Raw genomic sequence first — 15805 nt, 5'->3', positions numbered from 1 at the left:
ATGAATAACTTCTACTGCTCACTCTAAACAACCTACTATACAGGAGACTCTAATCAGTTACTTCTGCATTGCTCCTGAGAAATCATATGCCTCAGCATTTTTATTCAATGGGTTCCAATCATTTCAAAGTGAATGAGAACCATAGATACATGAAAACTGATACCCAACACAGACAGGAGCCTTAAAAAAAATAGCCTCCAAGTTATAGTTACAGTAAGCATATCTTGCTTAGTCTTGCATGCTTTTGAGTGTTAAAGACATCATTCTTTAAAAGCCATGACTTTGGTAATGCCAGAGAATGACAAGGGCATATGGGGAAGTAGCACATACCTAGTATCATGGTTGGGGTCTGAGTAGGAGTTCTGTCATTTCTGCTCTGTTTATGTGTAGCTACTAGAAGTCAGCACTAGCTCACTGGCAAGACTGTTCAATACTATATGTCTTTTAGATAAAACATTTTAAAAACAAAACAACAGAAAACAAAGCAAGAAACCACCATAAAACCACGTGAAGTCACTGTATTATATTGGAAGCCGATTTAAAAAAAATATTCTCTTGAAAATGGAAAGGTCTGTCTATAATTTCAAGCATTTGACATACTTTCTTTAAAGATTGGGATCCTAAGAATCTCTCTTAGGAAAACTTTTAAGTTAAATGAGTTTAGTTTTATAATCTTAGAATTATATTTTTATATTTTTCAGAGGACAGTTCTTTTTACACCTATTTCAAAATTTCTAGCACTATGTCTCTAACATATAGCACCCATGACACAAAAGTTTGTGGAGTTAATATTTGCTTTTTGTTAGGTTTCTGGTTTTTTTTTTTAATTTAAACTTTATTGTAAAGGTGATGTACAGAGGGATTAGTTAGAAAATGAGTACATTTCTTGTTGAACATTTTCTCTCACTTTTCCCCCCTCTCAGCTGCCTTCCCTCCTAAGTTGTAAAGTTTATTTCCAACATAATGTCTAGTGAGTATCACTGCTGAATTGGTTCACCCTTTGTCCCACAGTTTCTGTGATTTCCCTTCTCTTCCCCAAATCAGATAGGAGTGTGCATTTTTCCTAACCGTGACTACAGAGACCTCTACTGGCTATATGTTTGAGCTACACTTCAAAATGACAGCACTGAAAACACTTGCTCAAGCTTTGCTTTTGTTCATATTTGTTCATAAAGGAGCATAGTAACAATGAGGCTACAGACATTTATGCTGTTTACTGTGTCTAGGAAATGACGACTACAAAAGTTAGAAGTGAGGAACTCCTCCTTGAGGTGTCTGGGAAAGGAATGAAAATTTTAAAAGCTGGGGGAAAACAGCATAAGGAAAAGTGAACTGATAGACCTTTGTAGGCCCGTCTGTCAGCAAGTAAAATTATTTATCACTGACACTGAAGATGAGGCTGGAGTAGGGACTCAGTTCATGAAATGACTATGGTCTGTTTGTGGATTTTGACTATTTGTTATTCTTGTGATTCTGAGATTCATAACCTTTATTATGCTTCTAAATATTGCTTAATACCATCTCAAGTCTATTTTCCACTTTATGCTATCTTCATCCTGCCTGGGATAAGGTTATACTGAAGGCAGTTTTAGGCTGACCATTTCATTCATTCTCCATGCTCTATTGTAGAGGACTCTGATTACTAATGTGGTCTTAGAGTGACCTCTGGCTGCACAATTTACACATAAACCTCAAGCTTCAGCCTGGATGCTAGTGGCCTGTGCCTGACTGTGAAATTCTGCACATATGTGCAAAGTGTGACACTATTTACTTAACCTTTGAATGTTTCCATATAAAGTTAATAGCTCTTTTTACTCTGCCGACTTATGGAAATGTAACCCTTCTGTTTTTAGCATTTTCAAATAAAAAAAAAACAGCAGCAGCAACAACAACAACAAAAAGCTACTGGCTTTCCTATTAGTGAGCAATTAAAACCTAAAAGTCTTTCTCCAAAACAAATTCTATGAGATTATGATATGATCTATCAACTTATCTTGATAATTTTACTTGAAAAAGATCACTGAACTTTCCTAGTCAGATCAATTTTGAACATGATATGCAGAGCTTTTGAATCATCAAAAGAATTTACATTTCAGGGGTTGCAGAGTTCCCTGTGGGGTCGGTGACTTGAAGTTCCATGAAATCTGAATTTACTTCCAAAGATGGGTTTATCATATAAAGAATAGTCTTACTGTTCAAGTCCTTTTGGCTAAATTTCTCATGGATAAATTCACCTACAGAAATAAAGAAACACATAGCTTTTATGAGTAATCAAGCTAAACATTTACAGAAGAGATGGTAAAATTGCTTATCAATTTGGGACATGGTTTTAAAGAATAGCTAAAGAACATAATACATTTTTAATGAGTTGCAAAGTAAGTACAATACAATCAGACATGGTTCTAGGTTTGGTAATATTTCAGCAGAGTGACAAAGAATCCAGATTCATGTTCCTATTTGTACAGGACAATGAGAAGAAATGTATAACAACCAAGTACTTAACTATGTTTTGGGCTAACATCCATTTTAAAAAGGAGGTAAGTGTTACTGGAGCTGCCTTAAACTCTAAGGAATGAATTTAATGTAAGCCTTAAATTTACTTGGGTTCAGAAGTGCTTGACTTAAAAAATGCATAAGGGCTGGGAAGGTGGCTCAGTGGTAGAGTGCTTGCCTTGCATGCATGAGGCCCTGGGTTCGATTCCTCAGCACCACATAAGAAAAAAGAAAAAAAGTGGAAGTGGCGCTATGGCTCAAGTGGTAGAGCGCTAGCCTTCAGCTGAAGAGCTGAGGGACAGCGCCCAGGCCCAGAGTTCAGGCCCCACGACCGGACACCCTCCCCCCCCCCAAAAAAAAAGACAAAAAATGCATAAATAAAAAATTGGGACTGAAGGCTCAAGGTTGTAATCCTAGCTACTCTGGGAGGTGGAGATTTGAAGATCAAGACCGAAGACCAGCCTGGTCATAAAAGTTCTCAAGATTCCACATCAACCAATTTTTAGGCACAGTGGCAGCTACAGAGGAAGTGCAATGGCCAGGCACAGTGAGGTATGCCTGGCAAACACTCAGCTCAGGCCAACCCAGGCCTAAAGCAAGATCCTACCTTGAAATTAACTAATCAACTGGAGAGCACCCCCTTGCAAATGTAAAGAGCCTGAGTTCAATTCCTAGTACTGCCTAAAAAAATTATATATATATATATATATAATTAGTTCATGTATATAATATATAACTCATATATATATGAGTTATACATATATATGTATACATATATATGTATGAGTTATACATGTATACATATATATGTATAAAATTCATATATGTATGAGTTTTATCTATAGATATATGAAAAAGGTAGTAGAAAATTATAACAATTATTCTCTATAATTCCATATCATCTTGTATAGTGATATATTATCATAGTATTATCATAGTATTCCTTTTTTACATTTTATTTTATTGTAAAGATTATCATATATGTCTTCATAAAGCAGAAATAATACAAACTCCAGAGGAAACATTAGGAAAAAAAAACTATTTTTTTTCAAATAACCAACATCACTTAGAATTTATAGTGGAAGAAAAAAGTCACAAATATGAACCTGGCTCTGGCAATGTATATTCTGAATACCATCTGGCTATTGAAAAATTGTAAACCATCAACAGCTGTTTACCAGTATTTGGTTCTTTCTCCCAGTCAAGATGAATTTAGAAAGGTTGGGCTACCAACCCTTCTTAGCCCTGCTATTGATTTATAAACTGCATCCATCAGGAGCCCTAGGGAGCACTCACCAATGGGTCTGCACATAATTAAATTCATCTCTAGCCCTGTCAGCCACTGGGTGGTTTACAATGAACAATTATAAGGATCAAGAAAGCCAGTACCTGTTGTTGTGTTCTCCAGATGTCCATGTAGTGGGCCTCGTAAAATCTTAAAGATAATCTCATCATCCTCGGTGTCGGGGTCTGATGCCTTCAGCACATGGGAAGTGATGTAAATCCCATAACAGCCATTTTTTAGGAGGCTCACATGAGAAGGGAAATGCAAGTGTGTGATCCGGGGGGCTGTTTTGTCCAACTGGTCTACCTGAATTGTCAATAATCACATACAAGGTTATCCAAAGGCTTTTCATCCATGCAATGTGGAGCTCAGGTGGGCTTTCATGATTCAATAATGATGAACTTTCTTAAGCATCAGATTCCTTAAATACCCTATTTGTTTGTTTCTGTTAATGCTTATTTGTTTACAGCAAATGTCACATTATCTGAAACAGGTCAAATTTCCTTAGTTAACCTTGTTCCCAATTCTATGAATCTACCTGACCCCCATTTCTCTCTTAGTAGGTAAGCTTCATTGAGAGCATGTGCTGTGGTATACAAGGCCTGGGCCACAGCAAGATCCCAGGAATATTTGTTGAACAAATTCACTAATACTGATCCAAGAATTCTATTGGCAAATTAACATTAGCACCACAGAAGGGTTCTTCCCTGTTTGTAGTGTTTGATGATTTAAGAAACAGAATTCTAAGTCTTTCCAAAAACAGAAAATTTTCATGGGCCTTTGTTCACCTGACAGAAGTATTCCATAAGTATAGAAATATCTCCAGGCATTGGTGGCTGACACCTGTAATTCTAACTACTTAGGGAGCTGAGATCTAAGTATCACCATTCGAAGCCAGCCCAGACAGGAAATTCTGTGAGATTCTTTAATTAACCACCAAAAGTGGAGCTATGGTTCAATGACAGAGCACTAGCATTGAGCCAGAAAAGCTCAGAAACAGTGACCAGGCCCTTGGGGGTCAATCCCCAAGACTGGCACAGAAAAAAAAATGGAAATACCTCAGAACAATGCCAATATGATTACAGTCAGGATTTGCATCCTCTTTCCTTGAAGAGGAGGACCAGCTGACTCCATATGTGGATTAGACTTGTGAGGACAGAGGACAGGCAGCTGACCAAGAGTGAAGACAGAGGACAGGTGCAGACCCTACATGACTTCATCTTTATGTAATCGTGTAGTTATTGCTATGGAACGCAACCTACCTTGCAAATGGTTGTTATAGGTCATTCTAGATAAAGCAGGTTTGCATGGATTAGCACAAATTCATCACTGGTACCAGAAGACAGATCCAAGAAAGTTACCTCTCTTTCTGTCACTCCTAAACTCTTAGTTCTCAACCTTACTACATCTGCAATCCTAACTACTTAGGCGTATTTAGTAAGAGTACAAAGATTGCCATCTGAGGCTCATGCTGGTCTGTGCAAAAGAGGGAGACTTTGTTTAAAAAATAAAAAAAGTAAAAGGATCAATGGTGTGGCTCAAGTGGCAGAGTGTTCCTCAAGCAATTTATGACCCTTCAGTTAAACTCGGTAACAAGAGGGGGTTGGGGGAGATGGAGGGAGAGATAGCAAAAAAGGAGGAGTAGGAGGAAGGGAAGGCAATGGGGAAAGGATGGAGGACATAAAAGAGGGAGGGTAATAAATAAAAGCAATAAATGCTTGCTGGGGTCATTGGTTAAAAAAAAAGTATCTAAACTCGAGTTGCTTGGTCCTCTACTGTGCTTCTGGTCATAGTCATGGTCAAAAATATCCTAGTCTTATTAACCCTTTAGCTTTTTCCTTTAAAAAATCTCACAGCCTAGGCAAGCTCTATTAGTTCATCCACACTCTCAGCACTAAGCCATTTCTCAGTATACCAAAAGTATCTTAAAACACTGGGGTGCAACTTTTTTTAAGGAGGGCTGTATCTTTTGATTACTCCTATTAGATTTACTAAAATGCTTCCCACACATGCCAGGCCCATAGAAGCAATGGGAGGGTCCTTTCTGCCTCACTTAAGCTCTGTTGCCTTTACAGAGGCCCTACAGATTGCTACCAAAAGAACGTCAGGCTATGACCCACTGGAGTCAGTCCAGTATCTCTGTGTTTTGCTCTCGTTACTTCTAGCAGATTTGCCCTTAGAGACCCATAGCCCACCATTAAAGCAGTTCCTCCATCCTTGGTACACTTGTTCAGAGCAATGCATCACTCAGTAGCAGTAAATGTTAAGATTGTCTTGTCAGGAAAAGCTCGTAACAGCAAAAAACAGAAGATGCTATCTTTACTATACTGCTGGCAGGGCCAGCCATTCCCTGAGCCTCTTCATCTCTCTGCACAGAGACACCAGGGGTACAGGGAAATTTCAGGATATCATCTAAGCTTTCCTTGTGAGGTTTTTACACATAATGATGTTAGGATTCCTGCACATTAAGATGAGTGTAATATTGGGAGAAATGTGACTGAGTTATGGAACTTTCTACAAAAGCCACCGCAACTTCTATTTCTGTCCTAGAATGCTGGATGAAGCTCTATGTCTTCACTCAGAATGTATAACTCTTACAAATCTGAGCCAAACATAACCTATCAGTGACACTTATATCAATGATGTAATGTTTCTCTTCTTAGCCAATGTGTCATCATTTCACCATATTTTCTGGACAAGTACCAAAGATTTGTCTAACTCTCAGTCTGTTATCATGACTTCCAACCCTAGATAGACACTCTGGAGGCTGATTTTGTGAGCCAATATTGCTAGGTTATGATGTCTAGTCATAATACTACCCTGGTCAAACATTAGGCTAGATGCTTTAGTGAAGTTATATTTCCAGCTGTGATTCTTGTTTCAATCAATAGACTTTGAGTAAAGTGGATTTCTTTCTCTAAAGTGAGTGATGAGCTCTCACAATGACTCATTCCATCCACCATGTTCCTTAAGAGAAAAGATCATGGGCCTCCAATGAAGAACGGACTTTGCCTTCATACTACCTTTGGATTCACAACGGTAATATCAACACCATGGAGATTTTAGCCTATTGGCTTGCTCTGTACATCATGGACGTGCCAGACACTACATTTGCATGTGCCAGTTCCTTAAAATAAGTCTTCATTTTTCTCCCTCTCCTCCCAAACCCTCTCCTTCTCTCTCCCTTCCTCCCATTCTTTGTATTATCTATTCTAGACAAACATATTCATACTATATACATCACACACACACACACACACACACACACACACACACACACACACACACACACACACATTTTCTGTTTCTCTACAGAGCCCTAATGCAGACACTAAAGAACAAGGTGAAAATAGAATTATTTTACTAGTTGGAGAGTATCCTGAAGTAGAGACAAAATTCCAATGTTTTAGCTGTTGGAAGTGTGTAGACTGGGGTGAACTCCATCCAAGGGGAGGAGATTTGTAGATTTAAAATATTGAGAGCCAGAACATGCTTGATGTGTTTTGACTAAAAGAAGAAAAACACATTATGTCCTCTAAGAATCATCGAAAGAGACAACAAATGTGCAGTGGAATGCCATAGGAGGAATACAGAACTTGCAACCAGAAAAATTCGAGGCCTTTGTGTGGATGTGATCAAATCATGTAGCTTCTGAATTTCAGTTGCTTCATTTTCAAAATGTAGATGATAAAAACTAACCTCATAAGATTCTCAGGAGAATCCAATGAAGTTTATGGAAAATAGGTCTGTCCTTTAGTTAACAACAACACAAAATGGAAGTTGCTGCTTCTAACTGCATCATTAGTATATTGGACATACTGATGTTGCCCTGTAAGCTTTCACATGTTCAGCTGAAAACTATGAAATGCCAAAAGGAAATACAAACCAACAAACATCACTCTAAGAATGTAGCTATTATCTTCTTGAAATTGGATATTAAATATATTTCAGGAAATGCTACTACCTGGCAACCTAAGCTGGTTATAGACATGCTTTGTCAAAGAAAGAACAGTAGATTTAGAAAATGCTAAATAACTCGAGGTTTCACAGCTAGCAAATGACAAAAAGAAATTCACACCTAGGCCTGTTTAACTCTACTGCCCATGCGAAATGTGCCACCACCAACTCTTAATATCAGTCTGTACCCCATGAACAGGTACCATGACATTTCAGCCATATTGATGTGCCTTCCATGCTGCAGATACCCAAGCCCATACTTGCCTGAATGGTGAATGAAACAGGCTCTTCCTGCACTCTCCCATCCACAACAAAGCCACGGTTTGTCCTATCTGTGACCACAAAAGTAAAGCAGTCTGTGTGAGAGTGACCTCCTGAGTGCTGATAGGCCACCTTCCTGCTGTCCACATCCTGCTGAGTGAAATTGAGTTGGATCAGCACTGACCCCCTTAGGTAGAGCTGGCCATGCTGTGGGAGCTGATTCAGGATGAAGGTGAGGTTTTCTGCAGAGGTATCTGGGTCAGTCACTTGGAGTTGGTCAGGGGAGAGCAGACTCATGGCCCCTTCAGCCAACCTCAGCCCTTTGTTCCTGGTCACCACAGGCAAGGCTTTGTCCACAGTCTCCAGTATGATTTCAAACACCCCATGCTTTGTCTGCAGTCCATTACTGATGATGAATCTGGCAAAGAGAGGCAAGGCAGCCTTCAGCATGGATTCTTGTGTCACCAGCTACTGGAATGAAATGATAACAATACACACCTTTACTAAAGGATATATGGTGGTGTGACTCAAATGAAAAATCAAGGGCAGATCTTTGAGAAGAATGTCTCTTTGTCAGTAAACCTCCCACTGGTAACACACAAAGGGAACACTCTTTGTCCAAGAGGACCTTTCTCAAAATTGATGGAGCAAGTGAGTTTGTCTGTTCAATGTGGTTCCTTATCCCAAATAGGAATTTTACATCCAATTAGACTTAGTGTATGAGTTAGAAGCATATGCTCATTTTTATATATTAAGAAATTTGCAATTGTATTTTTCCATGGGAATATAGTAAGCTGAACTTTGAAGACTGATAGAGAGCCAACAGAGGAAGTACCAAAAAAAGGCTGAATTTGATTAATTTGTCTATTCATATGTTTCCCTGGCAAATTTCTTAAGGGCAGATCACATTACTCAGCAATATCGTTTTAGCTACATCTCCTTTCTGGGCCTTGTTTCTACGCCAATGAAGGAGCTGGAACAGGTGATCACTGAGTTCCAACTCTACAATACTTTGCAAGACTCTGAGCTCTAGCCATTTACATGTTCTTTTACTTTGCTCCTTTTAAGGTGTTAGAGTTGTGTTAAACAAGGAGTCCTTCCCTGTCTGAAAAAAAAAAAGAAAGAAAGATTCAGAAACTTGATGGGAGAAGATAAGGCAGGTACAATGCTGAGTCAGGACTAGAACTTGAGCCTTTTGGCCCTATTCCTTCTACTCTAAAAGAGTTGTAACTAAGCGCTGGTTTAGTAACCTGCTGAAAAAGAGTTGTACACTTGAATACCACGAACAAAACGAGGAAGACAAGGTAAAATAATACCTACTAAAGCATGTCATCTCTTATTGTATTGGGTTTATGATACCACAACATGCTTTTGATGGTATTGATCACTAAGTCCCAGTTTATCCATTGCAATCATTTTCCTGGTAACACTAATTTAAGTGAACTTTATAACATTTCAACATGTTCATTTTATTTTAAAGAAAATCATGAAATTATTCAATTAAGATGCAATATCAAAACTCCAAAAAGTTAAGAAACCACTACTATTACATGAGATTGACGATCTACCATAAACCAAATGGGGATTTGGGGATTAACCACAGTCAGGTCTTCTTCATTTCCTTCTGTACATGTACATAGTTGCTAGAAATATCCATGAGGAGTACAGTTACCATCTCCAAAAACAGTACTAACTTTGCTGGTAAGTTATCTTTCGTGAAAAATTCTCTTTGAAGATTTTTTTTCTAGACTAGAGATGAAGCTTATCTTTATTTTACCAGTCTAACAAATTCAACTAACAAATTATTTTGTTTGTAGGAGTACTGGGATTTAACTCAGGGCCAGGCACTGTACGGCTCAAGTCAACCTCCAGTCCTAATAATTTCTTTGTTTCTATATTTTTTATGGTATTGGGGATTTAACTGAGGGCCTTGCACTTACGAATTAAGCACTCCACCACTTACATCAAACTCCAGCTCCCAGACTGTGTCTGGTCATTTAAGGTTTAGGGGTTAGAACTTTCATCTAACCATAAAGAAACCTGAAACCAGGTAAGGGGAACACACTGGACCCAGACAAAGAATCCAGGAAGAAGACTAATTCCACAAAAAGTAAAGGAAGATAGGTGGGTTGTTGAGTATATATTTTGCTTTAAAGGCAAGGCTAAAGGATTTGAGTTTTCTAATTAGGCTCACTGAGACTATCTACAAGATAGTGATGTAATACCCAGAACAAGGAACCAATGCCCCTCAAAGCTGAAATGACTAAATGAGATAAACATGCAAAGTGAAATGTGACATTTCACATATCTATGTTTGTAAAGAATGTAAGTTACTTTATTATCCAACAGCAGCATTTTCTTCAGGTTCTCAAGTTCCTTTTAGATGGGGTAAAATCACTTCCCTTAAAACAAATCAGTTTTCCTTTTGTGAAGCTAAATCTTTGATTAGTATATTCTAAGCAACTAAGGCAATTTTGTTGCTCAAGAAGTGTTATGAGACTTAGTTTTGCATTAAACAAAAACAAAAACACACAAAAGAAGCATACCTAGAAGATATTTTATGTTATTTCAAATTTTACTTTAGTCACCTGGGCAGAGTCTACCTGAAAGTCATATATACTCTGGATATAAAATCATACTGTATTTCTCAGGTAAAACCTTTCATGAAAATGTGCTTTTATTCTATTCTTTCTCTGTTACTTTTCCATATTCTGCCCTCCCCCTAGACTCAAGGTGAAATAAGAACTTAGAGATAGGACTTCCAAGCTCTCTTTTACCTAAATCACGCCTGAAGTAGATTTCCCATTGCCCATTTAACCCTATTTCACAAGTGAAATGGCTCTCTCTCTATCTCCTGCCTCATCCTAATATCCAATGTGCTTCGGTAGAGTTTTGAATCAGCCATTGAAAATGTAGCATCAGTGTAGGCCAAAGGACATAGACGTTTAGTATTAGCAATAATTGGGGACCTTTTAAAGCTTTGTGCCCCATTAAAAACCTGTCAGGTATCAGCATAGAAGGAAAGAGAAGAAAGGGCAAACAAGGAGAGAGATGAGGATCAATGAACACCAGGCTCCATCTGATGCAGCCATTTTTAATGTCTAACTCTGATTTTCCTCCATAGAGACACAATGATGAAGATGTCCTTTGAGGCTAAGGTCCTCCAAGCGTGGTGTCAGGACTGCTGCATTTGCTCGACATGTGTGTGACCTCCGTGTGGGCACTGACGTTGTCTCATGATCCGGCTGTCTAGCTCAGACTCCTCCTGCCCGATGCTGGGGATCTGACCACACTGGAAATAGGCAGCCTGCCATCAGACAGATGGGAACGAGGGCATGCAGGCCAGGGACCATGGAAGTGAAAGAAATATGTTTACTGAGGCCAGTGTTCCCAGCTGGGACACAGAGGCAGCTGTCTGCACTGACCTAAAGCTAATAAGCCAGGGGTGGAAGGGGATACAATCTCTAAACATGACTGGATCAAATACATCATTCCACTTTCGTGAGTAACAATGCACTGCAACTCACCGGCAGAGCAGCATTATCAGAAAGGGACAGAGTGAATGGTTATGGTTGGGTTCCCAAGCAAAATGAAGCTAGCAGAGCAAGTGAGACAAGGTCAGTGCAGCTCAGGTCTGCAAAAGTGGACCAGATGATATTCCAAAGATGCTCAAACACACACGCGCACGCACGCGCACACACACACACACACACACACACACACACACACACACACACCAATTCTGCAAATATATTCTCAAGATTTAAAACAATGGTGCCATTGCTATGTGGGTAACCATCCTATGGTAAAAATCTGGCTAAATAAAGGGAGCAGGGCCCTCTGTGGGTGCATTTTGCTTAATTTCTCCTGCCATACCCACCCCTGCAAAAAAAAAAAAAATTAAAAAGCAGCCACAGCTAAGATGACCACGCTTTTCATAAAATTTGGGGGAATGACTTCAGATTTGTCTGGGGTATTTGCCTGGTCTGATTTCACCATTACCATGGTGCTTTCAGGCTTTTCTGCATTTCCTGGCAATAGAGTTGGCTGAAGAATCTGCCATCTGTCATGGCATTTAAAAGATAAAAATGGAATCATAAATAGCGCTAGCTCCTCAGAAAGGAAAAAAAAAAAAAAAAGTCCAGCCGGCCTGTCAAAATGGAGGGCATTAGCATGTTCTTTTAGTACCCGGCTGCCAGCAGCTGAAGTCAGCTTGCTAATCACTTGATATCGTCTGTCCTAGAACAAGCTGCCAAATCTCTCTTCCAGGCCAGCAGCACCAAACAATGCAGGAGAAATTTATGATTCACAAAATATTTTTGCAGAAGGTAAAAATCCAACCATTAAACTCTCCTGTTTAATTAATGCTGTCATATCTTACATTAAAAAGAGGGGGAGAGAAGACTCCTCTACCACAGAATTTATCTCTTCTACCCAGCCAAATTCCTTGCCAAATTTAATAGCAAGCCACATAAATTTAGGTGATTAGATTGGTTGCATATATTTAATTTTTAAAAAGCGCCCCATCACACTTTCATTAAGACAGGCTTTCAGCTTTGGTTCAGAGCCACCTGACAAACAACACAGTGGTCTGTGATTGGGTTAGTGAAATGACAAGATTAAAATGCAGATCTTGGGCAGATGCTAGGCTCTTCCATTATAAATATGTAAAACTGCTGGCCAAAAATCAGAATGACACACGGAAGAGGTTCCTTCCCACCAAGGCATAGTCCCCAACAATTTTCGGTACAACAAGGTATTATGGAAAAACTCTCTACTGAAAATGAGCTCTGAGCTTCAAAGTGAGCATTGTTACTCAGTTATGTGAATTTAGATATCTTCCTTTGGTCCTTAGAGCTTCGCTTATCTTGTGCATACATTGGTAACAAGGGTATTTCTTTTTCTCACACAGAGAGATGCTCTATATCAATTTACTTTTTTTAACCTTTTAAGTAGTGGAAACCATAAATTTTACATACTAAAATCTTAATTTCATAAATGACACAGAAATAAACCCAAGAAAACAATATTTTTAATTCTAGCTGAATATTACTGTCAAAAGATCAGGGCCTGCAGCCTGCACTCTCTTTGTTAAAAAGTCAAAACTAAGTATGAAGAGCAGAGCCACAAAGATGTACAGGCACCAACCTGAGATTTCATTCCTTTAGGGCCACGCTTCGTGTGTGTGTGTGTGTGTGTGTGTGTGTGTGTGTGTGTGTGTGTGTGTGTGTGAGTGTGTGTGTGTGTGTGTGTGTTTGCCGGTCCTAGGGCTTGAACTCAGAGCATGGGCTATCCCTGAGCATTTGTATTCAAAGCTAATGCTCTACCACTTGAATCACAGCTCCACTTCTGGTTTTTTGGTGGTTAACTGGAGATAAGAATCACAGCTGGCTTTTAACTGCAATCCTCTTGATTCCCCTTTTATGAGGTTATTCCCTGCCCCTATACCAGCCCACATCATCTTGTATCTCTTTGTCACCACTGATACAAATCAATGGCTTTAGGAAATAAAGTAACAGTCTTTTTGTTAAAGAATCCCTGACCCAAAAGTCCAGTGTGAAACACAGAAGGTCAAAAAACAAAACAAAACTAAGTCCCATAAGTAAACTGTGATAATGGCCCAGAGCTGTACCCATCCAGACATAGAGACATTCCTGGGACAACTAAATTTTAAGATGCCTTCAACTGTGAGGGTTAGTTAGGAGGGTTTTACTGTATCATTTTCTTACACAAAGATTTTCTTTTCTATTCTCATCAGCTCATCAATCCTTAACCTTCATTTCTCAGCATCCATAAACATTTGCTTGCTAGGTTTTCCAGCAGTGTAACATGCTCATTAATGACTTTAGCAGACTTCCTGGTAGATATTGACTTGGAAAAGCAGGAGTAGAGAGAAACAAGAAGTTCCAGAAATTGGGTGTAAAATTAAAATGTATCTGACACATATGTGTTAAGGCAAGAAACATGGGTCTCCATTAGTGAATAGAAGAAAATATCCCAAGTTTGCTCCTCATCCTCACTTCTTTTCCCTTCCAAGGTCAAGTTTCAAGGTAAGGATGGAGAGAAGGAGGTCAAGGAAAGAATATATTTACTGTATAAGGAACATAATAAAGTCAGCTACTGCTTATTTAGTTCTGCCCTATGCCCCAGGTATTGTTTTATGCACTTTACATGCACAAACTCACTTCAACCTCCCAGTGATCCACCTTGACAGGTGCATTGAGCAACACCCTATTTTTCGTAAGAAAAGAAACAGCTCCATAGAAAGGCTGTGTAACTCAAGGGACTCCATAAGGCCACAAGTCACAGGTTGTACCTTAATCCAACACCATGCCATGTCTCAAACCAGCTGGAAGAAGAGCAAATGAGCCCTTCTCTCACCTGCCCCCCCCCAACTTCTGATGCTATAATGAACATTTAACTTGGCTAAGACATTGATCAATTAAAGTATCCACTTCTTAAAGAATATTCATCGGCTGAGGATGGTCCTTGGAGAGCTAGTTCTAAAATTTTCACATTAAGGACCATCACAATAGATTTAGCCATGTCCTGCTTAGTCAAAAAGAAATGCTAGATCAATCTAATTTACATAGTGTATAGATTTCACACAACATAACTGCATCTAGAATACAAGGACATTTGTGTGTATCAATACATAACACATGCCTTTACCTGTCACATATAAATGTATTAATGTTGAATATAATGAATATTTCAAATGCCTGCTTATAAAATTTGCCATATAAAAATTTTAAGTTTTTTCTGAAAAAAAAAAAGAATATTCATCAAGAACAAAATGAAGATATTATTAGTTCAAGCATCCCTAGATTCTTGGTTTAACACTTGAACTATCAAGATTATGTTTCAGAAATCATTTTAAATGCTCCAAAGGTGGACAAAAAAAAATCCTCTTTCTGACATTTAAACTCTGTTTAATCTTAGCAGCCATATTGAATTTAGATAGGTAAAAGGATGCTAGAGGAGAATGGTGTTTGAGCAAGGATGCCTTGGTAATACTCTGTCATTTACAAATCAGGTGGAGTTTGCTATATTTGTCTTAGAGGCTGTATTGAACATGGGGAATTTGACTAGAGCTAGAGGCCCTGTGTATATGGTAGAGAAATCATTGCTCTTATTCGGTTAAACTCAAGGCTGGTTTATGTATCAGGTTCCTGGAGGGCCAGTCCAAGCTGCCCTAATCCTCACCCGGTCTGTCAACCTCTACCCACACATCTAGGTATAGCCAGCTTTGAGAGCTGCCAGGAGAGATGATAGATCTAGAGTTTTTCTTGCTTTATGGGACGTGGAGCTAATTTCCATATTCTAAATGAACAAAAATTTTTATTAATGTTGTATCCTTGCCTTTTTCATCGGACTGTTATTCACTTCAATGATATATTTGATACAAAATTCTTGACCAGGTGCATAGTCCCTAGTCATAACATTGTTTCTAAGGGGAAACAGAATCCACTTTGTGACAACATGATTTATGACACACTTACAAGAACACTGTGAGTCAAAAGGCAGTGTCTGCTTATGCCAAATTTATTATGCTAATAAATGCCTTTCCCGCCGATGGAAAAACATACTCAGAGAGGAGGGAAATTACTTTGTGTGTCTTTCCTTGGCCAGAGCTCTCAGCGTCTCTTACTCATCTCTGAGAAGAGCTTGCTTTAGACCTGCAAGCTGCATTTTTTTTTGCCACCCACAGACCCTAGTTTCTTGCCTTGCCACTATCATTTTAACTATGCACATTCATCTTTCATGCAGCTAAAACACACAGCTGCAACAAAATTACACTGTCCTATT

General features: G+C 38.9%; 1 protein-coding gene across 2 annotated transcripts in view; it reads right to left on the bottom strand.

The window, feature by feature from the left end:
* Nucleotides 1-15805, bottom strand: part of Frem1 (FRAS1 related extracellular matrix 1) — a 139142-nt gene that overhangs the window by 42249 nt on the left and 81088 nt on the right. The window contains exons 25-27 of one of the 2 annotated variants that reach the window (XM_070033150.1): nt 8000-8414; nt 3883-4084; nt 2090-2234 (exon numbers count right to left, since the gene is read on the bottom strand). In XM_070033150.1, the coding sequence (XP_069889251.1) occupies nt 2090-2234; nt 3883-4084; nt 8000-8414 (762 nt within the window). Of the gene's footprint in view, nt 1-2089; nt 2235-3882; nt 4085-7999; nt 8468-15805 lie in introns of those variants that run through there. The other variant, XM_070033148.1, reaches the window with a different exon arrangement.

Source organism: Dipodomys merriami, unplaced genomic scaffold (assembly GCF_024711535.1).
Source record: "Dipodomys merriami isolate MVZ:Mamm:240054 unplaced genomic scaffold, mDipMer1.0.p SCAF_22, whole genome shotgun sequence".
NCBI classification, from domain to species: domain Eukaryota; kingdom Metazoa; phylum Chordata; class Mammalia; order Rodentia; family Heteromyidae; genus Dipodomys; species Dipodomys merriami.
Note: the sequence above shows the minus strand (reverse complement) of the source record. Positions and strands in the feature narration are given on the sequence as shown.